The sequence below is a fragment of the Pangasianodon hypophthalmus genome, chromosome 3, assembly GCF_027358585.1.
Source record: "Pangasianodon hypophthalmus isolate fPanHyp1 chromosome 3, fPanHyp1.pri, whole genome shotgun sequence".
NCBI lineage: Eukaryota > Metazoa > Chordata > Actinopteri > Siluriformes > Pangasiidae > Pangasianodon > Pangasianodon hypophthalmus.
The window spans coordinates 10285251-10307781 of NC_069712.1; the positions used below are offsets into that span (position 1 = coordinate 10285251).

The following is a 22531-nucleotide window of genomic DNA, read 5'->3' on the forward strand; positions in this document are numbered from 1 at the left end:
TCGAGGTTTTTTGTTTACACGGAATCCTAGGGAGCACCTCCCCGTGTGAGGTGGGGATTCAGCGCGCTTTGCTTTTTTAAGCAAATTACCAGCACGGACTTTAGATGGTGTTTGGCACTTGAGTGCAGCACACAGAGGCCAGAGCGGGACTTTTTCTCTCCTCTGTAACACCCCGAGCCACCACGAAGTCCTTTTTCGGTTAATCAGACTTCCCCGTGCCAGTTAGAGAAATGTACCGGTACCTGGGAGAGCTCCTTACCCGAGCGGGAGGCAGCGCTCTGGCCTCGGGACTCGGCGACGCCACTCTGCCGGCCTCGGCGTCTCTCATGCGGCTGCGGCGCTACAGCGAGGCCGTGGGCAAAGAGGACGACGACCCGAACTTCTTCCGTATGGTGGAGGGTTTCTTCGACCGCGGCGCTGCTATCGTCGAGGACAAACTCGTGGAAGACCTGAAGACCAGAGAGACGCCCGAGCAGAAGAGGCACCGAGTCCGGGGAATCCTTAAGATCATCAAGCCTTGCAACCACGTCCTGGCCGTGAGTTTCCCTCTGAAGCGAGACAACGGCGAGTGGGAGATGATTGAGGGCTACCGAGCCCAGCACAGCCAGCACAGGACCCCCTGCAAGGGAGGTAAATAAGCGGGCTGTCGGTGCACCATGACGGTTAACTAGCACAGCGCAGGGCGGAGACAGTAGCTAGTTAGACGGCTGAGCAGGAATAGCTAGCTAGCTAACTGAAGTTCAGAGCTGAGCTGAGAGCCTCAGTAAAAGTCAGGCTGCTTGTGAAGTCTCGCTTGGATGGAAAACCTATTTGAATACTTTTTTTTTTTTTAATGCGCCTTTCTAATGCCATGTCATGCTTATTTACACATTAGCTAACTAAATATAAAGTTACAAAAGTACTCGCCACAGAATTACTACCTTTTTTTTTTTTTTTTTTTTTTTTTTTTTTTTGCATGGCTTCCTGTCTCACCAGGTTTTATTATTATTAATGCCACACATTAGAAGTAACAGTCACCAAAATAAATACAGAGCATAAAGGAATGAAAAGCAAGAAAAGTCAAGTATAAAAAAAATAAGTAAGGCTTCTGTATTAGTAAAGAAACATATAAGACATGTGCAGTGTGTAGGAATGCTGTCTGTGTGAAAATGATACAGTTTAATGAACAGAGTTAAAGTGGCAGTTTCCTGCTTCACCATGAATCACACATGAATCACACATGAATGAAATGACATGAAATATAGGTGTTTTTGATTTTCAAAGACCTTTCCAGTGAAGTACCATCGATATCTCTGCACAGTCGCTGGATTTAGGTGGAATTTTTCAATTTAAATCATTTATACAGCTTTACTGATAGACTGAATGGCAGAATATAGGCTTTTCTGAGATTAGGGGTCCAAGCACTGAAAAATGAATGAGAATGAAGCATGATTGTTTGGAGCCTAGGCAAAGAAACATAAATGCAGATTTAAAAAAAAATATATTAGTAGTCATTGGCTATGTTTACATGCACTTCAATAATCCAATATTAATTGGAATTTAGCAATTATTTGTAATTTGTAATTATTTTGAGATGTATTGAGACATGTAAACGCAGCAATCCGATTGCCTGATTCCGATTGAGACAAACAATATTCCGATTCCCGAATTCCGATTCCCACCCCTGGAATATGCCTGTTTTAATCGTAAATTTGTTGCATGTAAACACCTTATTCCGAAAATCTGCTGAAAGAAGCTCTTTACGCATGCTCCGTCTGCAAGGAATTGTGGGTGCTAAAAGATGCCTAGCTTAACAGATGCTTACCCGACCCTTTCCATTTCGAGGCAGTGTTGTTGGGCATTTTTGATGGTGAGAAGTGTTAGAGTCCTAATTAAATTAATGTGAAAAAGCAGTAAGAAAACTAATAGCTAAGCATACTCTATAACCAACGGCAGCATCTTGAATCTTGGGAAATAACAGCGGGAAAAGGAGAAGCGCATGTGTAGATCGATGTACTTACAACCACCATGTATACAGGAATATTCCAATGTCTGTACGCATATAAACATCGTGTTGGGAATATGGCCACAACTCGAATATAGACATTAAACAGTGCATGTAAATGTATCCATTGTTTTACCAGTGAGTGCGGAAAATTAATTATAAGTCATTTTTGCTTTGTGAGGATATTTCTACTACATATACTGTCATCAGTTATCTAATCTGGGTAGCACTTAATTTGCAAAAAAAAAAAAAAAAAATGATTTGGTTCACACAACTCTATCTCGTGTTGAATGATGGCTATTAGGACACATTAGGCATCTAGCTCAGGACTGTGGACATTTTAACAGTTTGAGCCTGTTTACATTACTGTTGGTGGTCAACATTTGAACTTGTATACTGGCACATAAATACCTGAAGTTTATTGTTGACTGCTTTTTGAACAGAAAATCTTATATTTTTTAGATGGTTCAGAGAATCAGGAGGGAATCTGTCCTCCTCTGGGCAGTGCAGGATAGTGAGATTTCGATATTACGCTTGATGTGAATTACAGAGTTCTAGTACTAAGGCAATACAGTAGAATGAACAGTACTTATTGTATAGAATGTATACAGGAAGTTGGGTATGAGAACACCGTCAATGAAAGTTTCATTATGAACAGTTGTTTAAGACTTAAGGTTTAGGTGGCGTGCAACAAGTTAGAAATGTGGCAGCAGTTCTAAGGAAGTGCAGATCTCTGTAGCATCCGGGGAAGATTATTACATGATCACAGCAGGGTAGTGTATCTGGGTCATGGACCAACATCGTATCAGGCAGACTTGGTAGGTGAGAGGAACCACAGCATCAGTAACATATCAGGACTAAATATGATGCGCACATACAATGCCTAATACAGAATGATGATCGTGCAAGTGTGCAAAGTCTGTCTTTGCAGAGGTGTGTTGCAGTTTTCTGAAAGATATAGTGCACATTGCCTAATTTCTTTAAGCTCAGCTTCAAATTGGGTTCCTCAGAGTTTAATTTTCTAATATAAGGTTCCCGTAGTTTTGACACTTGGAAGAAAGTGTCATGGAAGAATGATTGTCACAGATATAAACTGGTCCTTCAGGAATTCTGCCTTCGTTGTTATGTGAAATGTTTGTTCAGTGGCAAGGCCTAGATGATTATGTCTGCCAGCGTATATCTTTTCATCTGCTCTTGTAATTGTGGTGATTATAACTCTTGAACTCTCAGTACATTTTCTGTAGCACTGGTCAATATGTTATTCTGCCTGTGAGTTTTTCTGATCTGCACTTTTTTTTGCCTGCTTGGCGGAATTTTGTTATGCTGCTGATAAATGTTCTGTACAATATTTCCAGAAGTTTACATTTAGGTACAAAGGCTGCGTTAAACTTGGTGTTAATGGCTACGTGCACCAGCCTCGCTTGGCTAATCTCGGATGACGGGAAGATTGCTTCCTGTGATACAGTACACGTTAACCATTTTTAATGTGCTAAACTTTAGTTCTGCTCTTTTTGCGCTCAGATTTGCACTAATCCAAAATTTTTGCAGGTTTTTGTCTTTTTCACAGATGTAGTTTCACTCTCACTGACTTAGGAGGAGACAAAATGTCTCAACTGTAATGGCAGTATTTATAATGTTAGTGCCAGTGATTGCTCTTACAGCAAAAGATAAAGTAGAGATTCAGCAAAAATGCCAGGGCCGGACCAGGAGAACAGGAAATGTTGAATGTCTGCCATGTAATTAAAGCTGTGTTGATGGTATTGATGAGTCCCTGGTTGGTTGCTGATGGGCAGCTTTATGTTTGTCTGCTGTGTTTGGCCTTTTTCACCAGTTAACTGAAAAGGAGGACGTAAAGCACCCTCTACCCACCCACCCCCTTTTTTAAGATACACTATATCAGCCAGACTTTCATTACTACTGAGGAATGATTACTATAGCATGAAATATTATTCTTCAGTCGCTCCATTATGTAATTACATGCTCTTCTCACCTATTAATTAGCAACAAGGATCATAAATATAAAATCAGAGTATAAATTTACAGTCCTTATGTCAGAACTGTAACAAATATTTTCAGCTGAAGGGAAGTCTGGGGTATTTACTTTTTTTCTCAGCCACACCCGAGTTGAGGCCTTCCCTGATTTTTCTCTCTTACTGAAAAGCGGAGGGAGTGAGTCATCACGTCAACTGTTTCTCTGCCTGCTTTGCCCAAAATCATACCCCATTTTCTGTTGTTCTTTTTAACAGCTGTTTTAGATCCTTTTTTCTTTTTTTAAACAAACTCACAGACCATACTGCATAAAAATACTTTTCAACCTCTATTTTAGTTTAGCTTAGTGATCTGTTATTGGCACAGAATGTAGATATTATAGACTTTATGTTTGGAATGCGTTGAAAAGTCAGGCTTCTTTTCCTGTATGACTAATCCCGTAACCACAGAGGCGGTGTGTTTGTAAGGATCAGACTGGAATTACAAGACATCGCCCTTTGTTTCCAGGATGAACGTTTCTTCTTTGTTACTTTTTAAATGAGCTGACTGCTTTACGGTTTTGCAAGTATTTTGAGTATTTTGCATTTCCATTCACAGCATTTAGCAGACACTTTTTTCCAGAGCGACTTAAAGAAGTGCTTTGTAGTCTCCATGAAAAACATCCTCACACTAATACAAATACGTCAGGGTCTAAGAACTGAAAACCTTGCTAGGGAGGAGTTAGTGCAGCAAGAAAGTCAGTGGATTTTTAAAGTGAGTGCTCGTTTAAGTGTTTGGTGTAGAGTGTAAATATGCAGTGTGCAAAGAAGTCAGTCACTTGTTCATAGTTTTTTGCATTTGCTTGCAGGTATACGTTACAGCACAGAAGTGTCAGTTGATGAAGTGAAAGCTTTGGCTTCACTGATGACATACAAATGTGCTGTTGTTGGTGAGTGTTTTTCTGTTTATCTGTATAAAAATCATCCGGATGTAGAAATAATTCTAATAAACTGTCCTGTCCACAGATGTACCTTTTGGTGGAGCGAAAGCTGGGGTGAAGATCAATCCCAAGAATTATTCTGTGAGTGGTTATAATCCAGCGAATTCCTAATGCATTGAATTAAATGTTAAAGGAGCTGTTTGTAATTTTAGATCCCCCTGCTGCCTGCTTTCTCTTTTCCTCCAAGCTGACCCCGCATACAGGTTATTATCAGACAACACCTTGAAAAACAAATATGAAGAATGCACAGATATTTTCTCTCGTCAGTCCTGTTCAGGTTCAAGGTTTTTTTTGTCAGTTTGTCCTGCTTTCATTTACCAGCATGCATATATAAATGACACCAAAGTGTTCTTGGCTTTGAATGGTTTGCTTTATTTTGTAGCCTTAATTTTGTTCCTCATTTTTCGTTCAGGAAAAAGCACAGCTCATTTACTAAAGGTTTAAAGTGTTTTCCAAATATGGCTGAAACACAGTGAGCTGTGCTGTTATGTTATGCGTTACGGGGTGGTGTGGCTCAGATGAAGCAGAGTTACTGGTACAAACTGAAGTGGATTATTTTCTTTTTTTTTTATCTTTTCTCTTTCTTGACATTAAGAGAGAAATGCATCTTGTCATGTTACAGTAAAACCAGAAATTACAAAGTCCTCTGTTCTAAAGACTCTACTGTGGCAGTAACTTTCTGACTGTTACAAAATGCTGACACTGGAGATGACTTGGACTGGAGATGATTAACATGACTTCCAACAGAAATCATCACCGTGTCAATGATTACATGTTTTTCGTAGATAGCAATTTTTTTAATATGTTTATTATTGTCTGCTGTACCTACGTAAATTCTTACTATAGAAATGTTAATGTATTAGAATGACCGCATTGATATAGTCCTGTGCTTTGTCTTGCACATGGCACTATTGTCAGAGCTGCTGTTATAGAAAATTAATCAACACCTTCAGACCAGTCAGCTTGAGAATTAAACAGCGCTGTGGGATAATACTGAGGCCCCACCTAACACACTGCTGTGTCCTTTTCGTCCTGCAAATTTTATTGCTATGCTTTGTATTTTAAACTACTTCCTGATGAATGCTGTTGCACATATTACATTTGCTTTTTTCTCACAGGACAATGAGCTGGAGAAAATCACAAGACGGTTCACCATTGAGCTGGCTAAGAAGGGATTTATTGGTGAGGACATGATCTTGATGTTTTTCCCTGTCCCTCTCTCCGCCCCTGTCTCTCCGCCCCGTCTCTCTTCGCCCCCATCTCACTCTGGACCCGCCCCCACTCTGGGAAATGGCCATGTCTCATTTATCTCCTCCATTACGTCAACAGCCAGAGGAATGGTCTTAAAATAACTCCGTACAGTAGCCTGATAACTGCTAGCTTGAATGTGGTGAGACAGTATTCCCAGGTGTATTTTAGGATAGTCCGCACTTTTTGTTGGTTTTTGGTCCAAATCCCTTTCTTTAAATTATAACAATAAAGAACTTTACCTAATTCCTGGACAGAAGCAGACATAAGGGGTTGCAGAGTAAACACCACTGCATTGTTGTTGCCAATTCAGTGCAGATGGAAGTTTCTGTAGGAGCTCATTCTTTATGGGAAGAAGGCTAAACTTTGTATTAACCCCCTCTTATAATACATGTAATCAATTATTACTTCTAGGCCAGTGGTATTTAACAGTTTTTTTTTTTTGTTTGTTTGTTTGTTTTGGCAGAACCACCCATACATCTGTCTGATTTCCATGCCACCACCACTGTACAAATATTGTCCTCATCCTTGTAGTACAAAATGAAAGAATATGATTACACTTGTTAATTTATTAAAGAATTATATGCTGTGCTTTTTAACCATTTATAGTTACAGTTAATGTTGTGGAACATCCACAAAACAAGTACATGTTATTATGCTTATGTTACAGCAGCTATAAACAGTCACTCCCTCATCAACCTTTCTTTATATGCAACTGACACTAAATATTGTTTTCGGGTTGTCTGTCCATGCATCTGTTCGAGATTCTCTTTAGCGCAGTATCTCAAGAACAAGTGGTTGAATGTTTGTAGGATTTATATGCAATTATCATTGTAACCAGCAGACGAATTGATCCAGACAGGGTCAAGGTCACAGCTAGGTCAAATGTCTGAAATAGTTTTTCTTTAAAAATTCTGTTCTTCTAACAAAACTTACCATATCAGCAAGTCTATGATTGTTATTTGTTATTAATATTAGATTATGTTGAGCATGCGCCATACAAGTCCCTGTGAATGAGTACTTTAGAAGCCATAACATATTACATGCACATTAACATATTAACATACGCATTAATATAAGCCTGTAATTTGAAGTACAGCCAGCACTATCGTCTGAGCTGTTGTTATAGAAAATGAACAGTAGTAGTTTCTGTTGATTTTTCATGTATTCATGTGCTTTTCTTTATAGCCAGTAAGGTATATGTGGGAATAAAAGTGTATAAGCTTTTTTTATTTATAAGAATGTATATCATTTTGACTGCTTGCCTTGGGGTGTTAGAGTTTTGACTATGTTCAGGACAAATATTACATCTGTATGTTTTGACAGTTTCAAAAAAGTTCATATGAAAATCCATTATGCTTATCCCCAGTTTCCTGTCGTATGGTTGGTATATCACTGTCTTGAAAGTGTCCAGTTTCCATGCCATTTTTTTAAAAAAAAAAAAAACTTGTTCTGCTTGTGTCTCAGGGCCGGGCATTGATGTCCCTGCTCCCGACATGAGCACCGGCGAGAGGGAAATGTCTTGGATTGCTGACACGTATGCCAACACTATGGGTCACCATGTGAGTTAACAGTCCTGCTAAATAAATTGTAAGATAAGGGAAGAGGGTTATTCTGTTAGTTTTGCTGATAATAGGTCTCATATCAGCTGCATATGCATTAGCGGTGATAGGTTATCAGTAGCACATAAACAGTGAGCCTTCTCTGTCTATTTATTTATTTATTTATTTAGTCCATTGTGTCCAATGTGAACTTTTTTCCTACTGCAATGCTTAACAGTGCCAACTTTCATTTATTTAAAAGACTTCTTGTACTACTGCTGCATTGTTCCACTAATTTACAGCAGTGGATGTGACACCTCTTTTTTTTCCTCATGCTTTTTGGCTAGAAAGAGTGGAAACCTTGAGAGAATTCCAGATAACCTCAGTGTAATATATAGAGATGATAGAGTATTTTGGAAATCCGATTGCTGTGGAATGTGGGTGAACAAAAATGCAGTAGTTGCTACCTTTGGACATGAATGAACATATTCCCCTGTAATGTAGAATACACCCCAGGGTTTAAAGGGACACACATACCTGGCAATGCAGGTGCTGTGCATGTTCAGATCAGAGTACAGTAGGACAAGTTATCACTCAAAAAATATGCCAAAAGCGGCGTTCTTTTTCCTCTAATGAAAATGATGATGAGCCGATCAATGTATAAATCTAGAATGATTGACAGCTGTGTAGGTGTTTTGAACTCTCTGATATGAACTGACCCCCTGGAAGCCCCGCCCCCTTCCCCATACCTTACTAATCTCTCATCTAAACTTGATTTTCTAACTTGAAAGATGCTCCCTCGCTTTCTGGCGAATGTTTTGAGTTCAATAACCTAAAATAAAATCTATCAGTGTAAGTTTGACTTAACTAACACAAGTTAACTACTATATTTCTTAGGGTTGCCACCAAAGAATGTCAAAACCAGCAACTTTTTGACTGAAAGAGGCAAAAAAAAAGGCTGAAAATAGTTTCAGTGGTAATGATAATTAAAAAGTGATTAAAAACGCTGTTTGCTCTCCTGCACCAGTCAGCACAGGCGCGTTCAAACAACGCAGTCAAGCCTGTCATGGTAGAAACTGGAGTGCACATACAGTAAACACTTAACAATAACCACCAAACACTTTGGGGGAAGATGCTGCTCATCTGCGTTAATCAAGACGTAAACACTAGAAAAGTTTGCATGCATACTTTCTTCTTACTTACGTATCTGCACTGTACACATCATCTTTTTCCTAGAATTGGAAGAATGAAAGTGTGCATGTCAATTTTCTAGTGTCTAGCTTTTTTCCTCCAAGCACCTGGTGCTTACTGTGAAATTCTGTATATACACACTTCACTTTCGACCTTAGACAAGTGATTTGTGAAAGGAGTATATCGAAAATGTACTGTGTTTTTAACTACATTTTTAATTGCTATGGTGCAGCAATTCCCAGAAAGAAAATCATACCGTAGCATGTGTAAATACACCAACTTGGTCAGCAACTTGTAAAAATCAACTTGGTCAGCAACTTAGCAATAGTGAGTGTCTATTGAGTGTCCAGTACTTAACGTAAATCTCTCCACCTTCTTCACCAGGTGCTTGGTAGCTATTTATTTATTTATTTATTTATTTATTTATTTATGAGGCTGCCCTGACATTCTCTAATGGCACTGTATGCAATATGCTTGTAATACCCTGGAGTGTGGTTAGGGAATGAAGACTCAGGAGGCAGATTTGAGAGAGAGAAGTTGAAAGAGCTGCCAACTGAAACTAAAAGTGTAGCATATTTGGTTTTTAGTATAAGGGCTGTATGGCTTGTGGACGTCTAACCAATAAGCCATATCATTCTTCATAAAGTAGCACAGCCACGGTAAACAACTGATGAATTATTCCCTGTTACTGAATGGCTCAATGCAATGCAACCTAGCCAAGTTAAACACCTTTTCACACCTTTTTAATGAGGTCGTTCTGTTGCACGTGCATTAGGTATTAGGTATATACAATGCACACAGTTTTCTTTAAAGTATTACTTGAAAAAAATCAGATATTCTTTTCTGCTTGTTGTTTGACATTTGAAGATTTCTGCCTTACAGGCTTTAGATTGGCCAATCTATTTTCACTTTAATTCAGTTCAATTTTAGTTGTATAGCACTTTTAACAATAAACTGAGATGACTTGAGGACCAAACCTTGAGAGGACTCAGGTTCAGAAGGAAACTTTATTATTCAAATTATGTTTCCACTGCAAATTTATCAATAAATAATTCAAAATATATGTTCACCACAACGCTGTACCACAGTTTTAATCAATTTTTACCTGTATGCTTATGCTTTAACCGTATTTATTACTTATGTTCTCATGTCAAATTCAGGGAATCGCTTGGGGAAGTTGGGGAATCTCTTTCTCTTTCTCTTCCTCTCTTTCTCTTCCTCACTCTCTCTCTCTTCCTCTCTATCTCTCTCACTCTCTCTCGCTTCCTCTCTCTCTCTCTCTCTCTCTCTCTACCTCCCTGTCTATCAGTCAACATCACAATATCGCTGAAAATAAAGAAAAAGGAATGCGAGAACTTGATTTCTTCTTCCTGGGCTCTTCAGGAACTATGGATGATGCAACTTCCTGTTGAGCATGACCCGTGTGAAATATTCTAAATATTTCATAGGGCTGCACGTATTCGTGTAACCGGATTGAGTGAATGTCGTGGAACAGTAAAATGCACATTTTTCATAACCTGTCATGGGAAAGAATGTTTCAAGCATAAGATGTTAAACTGATCCACACATTATTGCAAAACGAATAAGATTTTAGAAGACTAATAAGAAGTATTTGAATGATTATATTTCAAAGTAAAGTGTAGGCAGAATTGCCATTTTCTAAGTGCTGTAGAAATTTTATTCATGTTTGTTATTTATCTGAAAAATGTGCATAGGTTGTAGTGAAGGTCATTTTACATACGTCTTTTACTTTACATATACATGTATATTTGTAAATGTAATATCAATAGAACACAAATGGCACAGCAATCGTAGAATCTGCCTCCGTTTGCAAACCTGCTCTCAGGTTGTGGTCTGGGGCTTAAGCCTGTTTTTGTTTTCTGTTGGCACTGACACACAGCACAGGAAGTGATAAATGATTAAATGAGTGTCAAATGCAAAACTACACTAATGGTTCTTAAAAAAAAAATTGTGACTAGCATGTGCTTGTGATTCAGAGCATCTGCACTGTTAAATAGCCTTGTTTTGGCGAAGATGTAAGACTGCTGTGGGCTGTTTGGAGTTTTATCTGGTTTATAGCTGCATGTGTTTTGCAGATGCCTTACTATCACAGAAGAGCTTTGTATTCTGCCTTTTCTGTCACGCGCTTATTCTTTTATTTTTCTCCGATTTGATAATCATCCAGGACATCAACGCTCACGCGTGTGTGACGGGGAAGCCCATTAGCCAGGGTGGCATCCATGGGCGGATTTCAGCCACGGGGCGAGGCGTTTTCCACGGCATCGAGAACTTTGTCAATGAAGCTGCCTACATGAGTCAGTTAGGTTTGACTCCAGGCGTTGCAGACAAGACCTTCGTTATTCAGGTATGAGGCTGCATGGCATGTTCTTTCCTCATCACCACATTCTGTTTATTAGTGCAGACTCCATTACAAATAACAAATGAAATCCCATCCAGAACAAGTTAAGGATGGATTTGTCTCAGTTAAAAAGCAGTGGCATATGTAGTGTGTTCATAAATCTAATCAACGTCAACAGCAGTGTTAGAGTTCAAGCAGGAAACTAGCATGTAATTGTCATCATATGATTTCTCTCTTTTTAAGAACAATATTGTTTAAAGACATTTATAGTTCAGAGCCATAAACTCTTTTTTGCTATGATTTTTGATTCATCTCATTGTCTGATTGTCTTTCAGTTTGGTTCATGTGTGTTCAAGCAGAGAAAGTTTTAAAAAAAAAATTCAGCAGTTGAGTCAGAATCCTGCTTTACTGCATACCTTTAATAGCTCATTAGAGAGCATCGGTTTGCCGAACATAGTTTTCTCTAATGGCAGCCAATAGAATGAGTTCCTTTGTGGGTTTATTTTTTTATTTTTTTTTTATTTAGACCAAAAATGTGAGTTTTGGCAGAGACTCAGCTTGGCTAGTTAGTGATCTATGAGATGACAAGCGCAATGGCATTGTGCTATTAGGATGAAAGGTGAAGCTTGAGAAGCTGATCTGTTTGAGCAGAGTGTACAGATGAGGAGGTGAAAGAGCTAGACAGACTAAATCACTCAAATGCTGAATTCATTGTGGGTAATGAAAGAAACCATCAGCCAAAGTGATAATACACTGTAATGTCATTGAATGCAGTTTGCTTTAAAAAAAAAAAAAAGTCAACTAAGAATTTTATTACAGAGTAAATCTTGGATGCTATTCATACAAGGTCACACATTAATTATAAAGATTAATACACAAGGGTGGATTTATTTTCTTTAAGGATTCAGATCCTTTTTGTGAATGGAAAAAAAACATCTGTTGGAGAGTTTTACATAAAACCTTTAATGGTTTGTTTCCCTGAAGGACAAACCAAAGAACCATTTAAGGTGCTAGATGGAACCTTTAGTCATAAAGTCACCTTTTTTCATGACAGAGGTTAAGATTTGTCCACAAGGTGGCATCATTGAATTATGTTGATGTTCCAGAAGCCTGACGTCTGTTATGCTTATTGTCCCTGGACAGTGTTTCACAGGCTTTTAAGGACTAAAAGTAGCACACGTTATTGATTTTAAGATTAGGACAATATAGTCTGACATTATATATGAGGGTGGGATGCAGTTCAATGTATTTTTTGTTTCTGCTTTAATATGTCTTATTCAATGTCTCAGATAATAAATGAACATTACATGAACAGAAGCCATTGTATTAGAGCAGGGAAACAGGAACATATGAACTATTTGTTTGTTAATGTGTTATGTGAGAGTCTGGTGTACTGTTTGTGTTTCTGCTTTAGGGCTTTGGTAACGTGGGCCTGCATTCCATGCGTTACCTGCACCGCTACGGGGCGAAGTGTGTTGGAGTAGGGGAGTGGGACGGAAACATCTGGAACCCTAACGGCATTGACCCCAAGGAGCTGGAAGACTACAAGCTGGTGAGTCTGAGCTGAATCATCTTTATCATTTCTTGAGATCACACACTTGGGCAATGAGCTGTTAATAGCAGTTTTCAGCAGTGAGATGTGACTGTAGCTGTAGGAAATAACAGCTTTTGCAGTTGCTTACCCTTCTTTTGGTTTATTGGCCGACAGCATGTCAATGCTAAAGGTGCATCTGGTGCTCTACTGTACTGATGTCCTGTATACATTCAGCAACGTGAGTGTTACTCTATCCTCTTCCTGATATGAACATTTTCTGTCTGTCTTCAGGCAAATGGTACAATTGTCGGCTTTCCCAATGCCACACCCTACGAAGGCAACATCTTGGAGGCTGAATGTGACATTTTGATTCCTGCTGCTAGTGAGAAGCAACTTACCAAGAAGAATGCCAGCAAGGTCAAGGCTAAGGTCAGAGGTCAATTCACTGAAGCTGTGCTTTTAGTTTAGTGGTGTATAGTGTTGTATTGTGTCCAGGATAAATGTTTTTATATTCCCATTTTTGCTACTAGACTTCAATTTAGTGTTTGTCTTGAATTAATTGTAAGGTTACAGTGTTTTATGCAAAAGAACAGTATGAATAGTGTAATATAGAAAAATAAAGTGGCCGCTGTTGTTGTTGTTGTTCTAGATCATTGCTGAGGGAGCCAATGGCCCCACCACCCCTGAAGCTGATAGGATATTCCTTGAAAGGAATATTATGGTGATTCCTGTAAGTCTGTTGTTCGTTTAATAACCAATGTTTATATTATAAGAATGTAAAATGTACTGTTTTGATTGTATATTGCGTCTGAAGGATCTGTTCAACATGAACATCTATATTTACTGGATTTAGTGTATTGGGTAAGATTATGCTATACACACTCCTAATCTCAGGAGCAGTGTTGGATCCATACTGGTGATTGTTTGGTTTACAATCATGTCATTACTTTCCTTAAAAAGGTCAAGTCGACACAAATGATTCCATGTACCCTCAGTCAAATTTGATTTACTTTCATACAAATTTAGCCTGCTTGAATACCGGTTTGCCTTGCACACGCACAAAACTGGATTTAAAATCACGCTGCGCAATTCATCCTGCTCATTCATTTAACAGATTCTCTGGTTAAGCGCTTTGGTAGTTTTGTTTAACAGAACACCTGAGAGAAGGTTTAAGAATGAGCAGGATGAATTTGTACACTTTCAGGATGAGTGTGTACACATTCCAAACATGAGAAGAGAAAATTTGCCTGTGAGCAGGCTAGACTTGTGTGAGGGTAAAAGAAATCTGTGTGAGAGTAGATGGAAACTTTTTCATGGATTGAACTATTGTGCTCACAACATTTGGCAGGAAAGTAACGTCATATACCATTGTCTTGAGTAGGACATGTACCTCAACGCTGGTGGTGTGACCGTCTCCTACTTTGAGTGGCTGAAGAACCTGAACCATGTCAGCTACGGCAGACTGACCTTCAAATATGAGAGAGACTCCAACTACCATCTCCTCAGTAAGTGCAGTGCTGTTTAATATTTGTTACTCCTTCTTATAGGACAAGGATAATCCCATTGTTTGTCTTTCAAAAAAAAAAAGACAAAAACAAAAAAAAACCTGAATATTTGTTGTGCATATTGGAATCAAATTGCCATCTGATGTGTGCACAGGCCTACAGTGCAATACCTACACAGAAATACACACACACACACACACACACATTAAAGCCGTGTCCTAAATTTTCAGATGAGTCAGCAGACTTACCTTCACACCAACAATGGTCACATGCCAGAGCTCTTCCAGGAAGAGTAGACAGATATGAGCTTCCTTGATTCTGGCATCTCTGTGCCGCAGTAAGATAGAAAGTGTCTCAGTACAGTCATTGACCTGCTCCAGAGAGCTTGAAGTGCTCTTACTGATGGTGCTGGGAACAAGCTGTGGAGTTTTAAAAGCTCAGACTTTAGCCTTTCAGATGTCAGGCTCTGTGAAATTGTTTGGTGTTTCTGGAGCAGCTTTAGCTGAGAAGCTTTTTGCTTCAGCTGTTGTTAATCGCTCTGTCACGTTCCTTAATATGCATAAGATAAACATCTTGGAATTTAATTGTTACTGGCGTTTTGTGTAAGGAATATAACACATCTAGGCATGTTGGTATAGGAAAATAATCAACAATGTGATGGTGTAAAGACGCAAAATCAAGCGTTACTAAAGTTGAATCATTTTTCTATAACAGCACATCTCAAAATGTTTTATTCCTCTTGTACCACATTTGCCAACAAGTTCTTGGTATCACTTACATTATGGAAGCTATAAACAGTCATTCACTCACTTACAATTGAAGTTATTAAACAAAAAAAGCATTACTTGGAAAAGCTTGTCATGTTACGGAGGAAAAGAAAAGTTTCAGAAAGTTACAGAAAGTTTCACCTCATCAGTGATTAGGTATTAAAGTGAATATTAAAAAAGTGCATTAATATAAACCTGATTTTGTATGAATGAGCTTAAAAATGACCTATCAAAAGATTATATTTATTAATCTACTAATTTTTTTTTTGTTCGTTTGTTTTCTGGTTTGAGTTGGTGAATGAACTGCAGTGATGTTTTAAAGGAAGGACTAACGTTTGATTAATCCGCTCTTCTGCAGTGTCTGTGCAGGAGAGTCTGGAGAGGAAGTTTGGAAAGCATGGTGGCTCCATCCCCGTGGTCCCAACCTCTGAATTTCAGGCCAGGATTGCTGTGAGTGCACAAACACACTCTTTCTGCTCTGTGAATATACACATAATTCAGATTGGTCAGTATACATTTCCTGGCTGATTGGAAAAAGTTAGCCTATGTTTAAATAAAAATATTCTTAATCTCTATTTCCAAAAACTTCAAGAAGGCTACATGTGGTCTGTTTATGCAGTGCAGTTTACAGCCACACTTCATAATAAATTAATCATCATGCTGAACTTTATAGCAAGATCAGAATTACACCTAATAATTTAGGAGTATTAGGTAGGAACATGCTAAAACTCTAAACAAAGGAACATTAACCATAACTTTGAATAAAAAAAAAAAACACACTGACCATGAGTATGATTAACCATGACTTCACGTTTTCACTGGGGTTTGATTTGAAACCTGTGCATGGTTACGTTATTCCTGATTTGGGACTTTAAGTCATGCCAGATTGATTGATTGATTACTAGTGATGATTAATGAAAATGTGTACGAGTATGAAGTGAGTTTGAAATTGGGTGTGAAAATGTTAAGGAAAAACTGGAGAGTCAAAATAAACATTAAAACTGAGAGAAAAGTGAATGTTCAGTTGAGAAAAAGGAAAGTGTTTGTACTGAATATTAAATATCCAATGATATCTTTTGTAATAATGTTAAAAAAAAAATCCTGCATCCACATTGAGAATTATTCTGCCTGTGATCTATTTCAGTCAAGCCTGATTATTCAGATTTTAAGGCTTTAAAAGTTAAATTTTTCCTTCACTGTTTGGCTACAGGGAGCGTCTGAGAAGGACATAGTGCACTCTGGACTGGCCTACACCATGGAGCGCTCTGCCAGGGTTAGTACATTATTAATGCAATAATTCTGCATGATGAGAATTAGTTCCTGTCTGTGTATTTGGTTTTAAAGCATGTTTTTATGCCATTCTAAGTTCAGTTGAATGTAAAAAGAAAGATTTAAACAGTTTCTGATGGGAAAACTGTAAAACAGGGATGTCAAACTTATTTTAGGTAGCAGGCCTAAAGTGGGCCCAAAAAAAAAAAGTCAGTTTAGTAGACCAGTAACATATCAACAATTCCACTAAGTATGCTCAGTGCCTTAAATACCGTAAGTGTTCTGAAATTGACTTAATTGGGATTATAATATACATAAAGGTTGTAACTGCATAAGTATTCACCCCCATTGCTGTAAAACCCTTAGATTAGTTCTTTTGGAAAGAGATGTTACAACATCAAATACAGCTTCACTTAGCTTGCCAGTGATGAATTACATATTAATAGCATATTTCTTCCTCATGTCATTTCTGGGAGTTTTTTCCTTGCCACCGTCGCCTGTGGCTTGCTCATTAGGGATAAATTTATAATTTATATCTGGAATTTATATATTTCTGTGAAGCTGCTTTGTGATGATGCCCATTGTTAAAAGCACTATACAAATAAAATAAAATTGAATTGAATTTAATTGAATGTCCCAGAGTTTATATTTTGCCCCTTAGTGGAATAACAGAGTTGTTTTTCAATTTGTTCAATTCAATTACGGTCCACAAGACAATTTTACTATACCACACGGACTGGAAATTCATTTGTTGTGCTGAATTAGATCAGGCCAGTCCCAGCCCATGGCCTTCGTGTTTGACACCCCTGCTTTAAAGCTTGAGATGTTTTTTCACAGTAATTCTGGTGAATATTGCACAAGACATTTTATTTGCATTTTTTGTTTGACAGTGGAGTGAATATGATTTGCACCAGCCGAATCTGTAGTCTATGTTTTGTTTTCTTCCCAGCAAATTATGCGCACAGCCAATAAGTACAACCTCGGGTTGGACCTGCGGACAGCGGCCTACGTCAACGCCATCGAGAAAGTCTTTAAAGTGTACAATGAGGCTGGCCTCACTTTCACATAGACACCTGATCAGATCTGTCTGCATGTCTGTCCATCCATCTACACAGACACGCTGCATCTTCACTGCCTCCTCCCCAGCCAAGATTCTTCAGTTTACATTTAACATATTCATGTATAATGTTTGTATGTATATGGCATATGTACCATATGGCTTTGTTAAGTTTCCTTCCCTCACAGCTTTTATCCACTCTATAACACCAAAGATCTGTGTTCTTTCAACACGCCGTCATATCCATCTACTCTGAGAGTAATATCTTGCCAGAAAATGCCGAAAAGGATGGTATTTATACTGTATAATGCACATTTTATGTTAATCTCTGCGGTGTTGTGTTCAGGGAAGTTTTAACCCCTGCTTTTCAACACATCATATGCAAAGATCCATCCAGCCTTAATACCACACAGCAGTCTATAAAACACGAGTGATCGTGTTTTTTTAATTTTGTTGTTTTATTTTAAAGGACATTTTTTCTCTTTAAACCAACTTAAAGGCATGCAAAGGTCAATAATGAAGGCAATGCATGGAAAATGATCTCAGGCTTTTATATGTTACCAAAATGCACAGATGTGTATTTATCTGTTCTTGCACTTGGCTTATCCTTTTATTATTGAAAAATATATATTACGGTGCTTTTTTGCCTAATATGCAACTGTTAGCGATAGCCAAATGCTTCCATGGTGAAAGGTATGAAGCATGTCTTAATTGTAAACATGCAGAGTGTATACATCCAGTATGTATATCGAAGGGATTATGTTTGGGAACAAATGGTTTATTTTCTTAATCATGTGAGCATAGAAAATGAAGTGACTTTGAATCTTTTTGGGAGGAGAGTTTATATGGCTTTATTTAGGATAAAATGTAATAAAATGTATACACAGTTGTGTCGTGGCTTTTGTTTTTAATAATTGCTTGTCAACAAAATAGACTTGATGTGAAATCTATAATGAATTTCCTGGTTACACATTTGCACTTTTTGACCATGTAGTACACAGTCATATGTGTGACACCCAGATGAGGGTGTCCGTTTTTAGAAGCGCTATACAAATAAATTGAATTGAAAATTGTATGTGGAGTAAAATGCCTGAAGCAGAGAATAAAATTCTGCAGCCATTTCATTACAAAACTGTTATTTTTACTAAAATCACCAACATTGTCTTGGTCAGAGTAGCCTGGTAAAAGTGTTCACCTGGTTACTTATATACTCACTGTACTCATTAACCAAACATCTACAGCCAAGAGGGTTTCTCACAATATAACTGTCAATCATCCATTAACAGCTTTCTTTATTCAAATGATTTTACTTCCGTTACAATGCTAATAAAAGTAGAACTTCCATATTTGAACAGAAGAGACCTCAAAATGTAGGCTTATTAAAACTATGCTCCGAGCAGGGCTTTGCATCAAGGGCCCAAGTAAAAAAAAAACCAAATAGAACAAATGTACATTATGTCCTTAATTTAACAGTAAGTCATGGCTATTTTAATTCTAAAACATGTAAACATTAAAATGTGGGAGTAAAAAACAAGCTTAATATCTAATATGAGACGCTGATGGTAATAGTACACATTTGTCACTTTTAATTTGAAAATATTAAAATATTGAGTATTAAAACATATTATCTATATAATTGCACCAAACACTGTTAATGACATGTGGACATGTAGCACTGGTTGATAACAGATAAAATAGTAATAGGCTGAACTGTCGCTTCTTCATTTGCCATGCCTTCATATACTGTACACATCAGCGTTTCAAGCTTATCCTGCTGTATTTGTTCTGTCCAGCTCCATTCAGAAGAAAAGCAGAAATTCAATAATTGCAATATTTTTGGTGACATGTCCGGCTCCTTCAGCTTACAAACCAGCAAGCTCATCCACTGCTGAGTTGAAATCCTGGCCTGGAAAGGAAAATATTATGTATGTATTATTATGTAGTTCTTCATAAGCAAAATCCACATGCTTCTCTAGACTGACTCGCAGTATTATGTTGCGTGCAAAATATTTCTTCTACTGAGATGGATTATAAAACACCGCGTAGAAGCTCAGGCCAGAAACACTTCTTCATTTTAAGATTAAGATCCTTTTAAGATTAAGTATCTTCCTTCCTTGTTTTCAATGATTAAAAATATTAAAATGAGTAACAAATAAATATTTAACTTTGCATAATCTAACTATAAGGAATGAGAACTGTGCTGTTGCTTCAAAATAATGTATATTTTAGAATGTATAGACAGTGTACCTTCTGTGCCTCCTCCTGCACCTCCTGCACCTGCTGCACCTCCTGCACCTCCTGCACCTCCTGCTGCCGGGTTCACCTCATCCTGGGGTGTTGCAAGCAGGCCTCCAAACAGTCCCCCTTTCTTCTCTTTGTCTCCATTACTCGAACCTCCTGCTGAAGGAAAAAGTCCTCCAATACCTCCTGACTTGCTTGGTTTCTTTGCGTCTCCTCCTCCTCCTCCTCCTCCCAACATGGATTTCACCTTGGTTTTGGCAGCTATAGCTGGGGTGGGAAAGCAAATAACATGATTATTAGGTGTTAAATAATTTAATGCAATAAAACTAAAAGGAAAGATTGACAACAGCAAAGTCTGGTGGAGTCTGATGAGTTTATACTGCCTCGATTAATGAAAGTTTCAGAAAAGCAAAAATATCAAAGGAGTGCCAAGATTATTTTTTATTATTTAATTATTTTTCATTTTAGAGGACAAAATAATAAAAAAAAAGATCAAACTAAACTTGTAAGAGGTCATTTATTTGACAGGACTATATGTGGAATAGTAGAGTTTCTCAGCTTTACACAATAAACAAATAAACCAACAAACAAATAAAAACTTGCACTCTACACATTACAGTAAAAAAGTATAAAGTATGGCTGTAATTACAAAAAAATAAATAAATAAATAAATAAATAGAAACAAGGCCATGGTTAAAAACAAGAAACAATAGTGTTAAAAAAAATAAATAAATCCACTCACCTGCTTTGTCAACTGCAGCATCAACAAAGTAATTTACATTCATGTTTGGTGGAATGAAGTCCTCAGCAGCAGAACGAATGTGTTTCCCTGTGTGTGTGTGAGATACCAGGTGAGGGTGGATGCTTATGAAGGGGTGCACTTACATTCTCTTACACCCTGAAACTGAAAGGCCATTGGCTGATGTGCTGAGTGTGGAATGGAAACAGGAGGGAAGACGTGATCAGGCTAGACTGGTTGCACTGGTTTACTGCCATCTCACTCTCAAACTATTCCACATGCCCTTTGTTTAAAGCCAAGATGGAGTACTTGACAAAAACAAACCAGTAACTCTGATTCTCAACTTTCTAAAACACTGGTGGACATGAAGACATCTTTAACTGCAGAAAGTCCATTCATCTGTAAACTGATCTATGAATCAAGGAGGATACAGCACTAGACATGGTAAAAAAAAAAGTAGTAGCCATTTAGCTATTCAACTTTAGTAGCTAACAAGATTTGCCAATGTTAGGCTAACTATAAAAACAAATGACACTAAGCAATAGCAACCTAGTTATAGCAAACGATCTTACATTAAAACCACTGGCAAACTATCTTAGATTAAAACCACTGGCAAACTATCTTAGATTAAACCCACTAGCCAAGTTCACTAGCAAGCAAGCTAACATTAAAACCAATTCCCAGGGTCAATAGCAAACTAGCTAACATTGATACCAATAGCCAAGTTCACTAGCAAAGTATCTAACATTAAAATCAGAGGCGAAGTTTACTGGCTAGCTAACATTTCATTTCACATGTCATTTTTTATATTGTTTTATTAAAACCATTATCCAGGTTTGTTAGGAAGCTAGCTAACATTAGCCTAACATTATATTTTGTAACTGGAGGCTTTGGTGTGATAGAAGGAGACCAGGTTAGCAGGTACCAGGAAACATTCCTGCTTTGCTTTCCATCGAGTGCAATTAGCCTTCAAAATCGGTGGTTATATGGATATATGTTTTAGAGCTTAAACTGAATTTAAACTTTAACAGCTGCAGTCTGTTGCAGTTATGTTGGTGGGTTTAAATGCACAGATTTGCCAAGCTGTCTTCTTTTCTTTTTTCTTTTTAAATAATCTGAGGTTTGGAAGTTTGTGATCTCAGGTAGCTATCAAACATGTCATCAGGAGCCTTGGGAGTTGCTAGTGTACAGGTTTTGTTTGTGTTTTGGTGCATGCGGGCTGTGCTCAGTATGGGTGGAGGATCTTTCACTCAGCTGGAATGTTAAGATTCTCCTATTCACATTAAAATGGCAGCACACAGAGCAAAACAGATTAGTCAGTTTGACAACTGTGACTAAAGTCCTCTTTACTGTGTCTTTTTACAGCAGACATCTGCTGCTTTAAACAGTTTGATCACTTACATTTGTTTGTCTCCACTTCTACACCTTCACAAGACTCACTAGCCATCCCATAGGCAAAATCTAAAAATTTTCAGAGTTTCTCCCAGACAGCAATAAGATCAAATGGAAATAAAAGGGAGATATCTGCTTAGGTTCCCATAAATCTCACGTCTCCTCCTGAGTTTCAGTAGAGATCTCATATACCGTACTCTGATCTGCCAAGTTAATTATAAGTCCAATTTATTCAAATATACTACCAAGTTTACTAGAAGCATACTAATGTATATTTGGAGAGATTTACAGTTTACTTTTCATATGCTAGCATTTGTAAATTACAGTACATAAGAAGTATACTAGGTGAAAAATACTCTATATTCCAACCATTATTTTAGTTGTAAATGTGGTAATAAGCATATAAAAAGAATTTGATTATTCTAAATACTCAGGTCTACTTATTTTTCCACGTATTTTTCCAAATGTATGCCAGCACCATGTTGGTTGTGCCTTCATCAGTGGATATTTGTGGACGTTTACTTCTCAGTTGGTCCGCAACACTTCCAGTCTTTTTGAATTTGTTAATAAGTTTGGCAACAGTGTGGAGTGTGTGATGTGCTTGCCAAGTTTCATGTTAAAGTCCATCACAACCTTGTGACAGTTTGCTGATCCAGCCATGACAATGATTTCAATACGTTCTTCTTTTGTCAAAGGCATTCTTAAAGGCTATCTGAAAAAATATATATATATAATA

General features: G+C 37.8%; 2 protein-coding genes across 2 annotated transcripts; one reads left to right on the forward strand and one right to left on the reverse strand.

The window, feature by feature from the left end:
* Positions 1–76: 76 nt before the first annotated feature.
* On the forward strand, positions 77–18312 carry glud1a (glutamate dehydrogenase 1a). Its single transcript, XM_026933386.3, has 13 exons — positions 77–630; positions 4821–4901; positions 4978–5033; positions 6071–6134; positions 7668–7762; positions 11118–11297; positions 12706–12843; positions 13117–13254; positions 13475–13555; positions 14207–14330; positions 15456–15547; positions 16308–16370; positions 17316–18312. Exons 1-13 carry the CDS (start codon positions 231–233, stop codon positions 17433–17435), a joined length of 1632 nt encoding a protein of 543 aa, XP_026789187.1. The 5' UTR covers positions 77–230; the 3' UTR covers positions 17436–18312.
* A 230-nt stretch (positions 18313–18542) lies between these two features.
* On the reverse strand, positions 18543–20566 carry zgc:193505 (uncharacterized protein LOC559113 homolog). The gene is made up of 3 exons (XM_026933400.3): positions 20407–20566; positions 19671–19931; positions 18543–19329 (listed from the first exon to the last, which is right to left on the reverse strand). The coding sequence occupies exons 1-3, from the start codon at positions 20447–20449 to the stop codon at positions 19286–19288; spliced, it is 348 nt and encodes a 115-aa protein (XP_026789201.3). The 5' UTR covers positions 20450–20566; the 3' UTR covers positions 18543–19285.
* Positions 20567–22531: the final 1965 nt, after the last annotated feature.

Excerpts from the sequence above, each read along its gene's own strand:
- glud1a (XM_026933386.3), top strand. The coding sequence starts at position 231 with ATGTACCGGTACCTGGGAGAGCTCCTTACCCGAGCGGGAGGCAGCGCT. Across the intron at positions 631-4,820 it reads CAGGACCCCCTGCAAGGGAG|GTATACGTTACAGCACAGAA; the intron begins GTAAATAAGCGG and ends ATTTGCTTGCAG. Across the intron at positions 13,255-13,474 it reads CCAGCAAGGTCAAGGCTAAG|ATCATTGCTGAGGGAGCCAA; the intron begins GTCAGAGGTCAA and ends TTGTTGTTCTAG.
- zgc:193505 (XM_026933400.3), bottom strand. The coding sequence starts at position 20,449 with ATGAATGTAAATTACTTTGTTGATGCTGCAGTTGACAAAGCAG. Across the intron at positions 19,932-20,406 it reads TGCTGCAGTTGACAAAGCAG|CTATAGCTGCCAAAACCAAG; the intron begins GTGAGTGGATTT and ends TTCCCACCCCAG. Across the intron at positions 19,330-19,670 it reads TGCAGGAGGAGGCACAGAAG|GCCAGGATTTCAACTCAGCA; the intron begins GTACACTGTCTA and ends TTTCCTTTCCAG.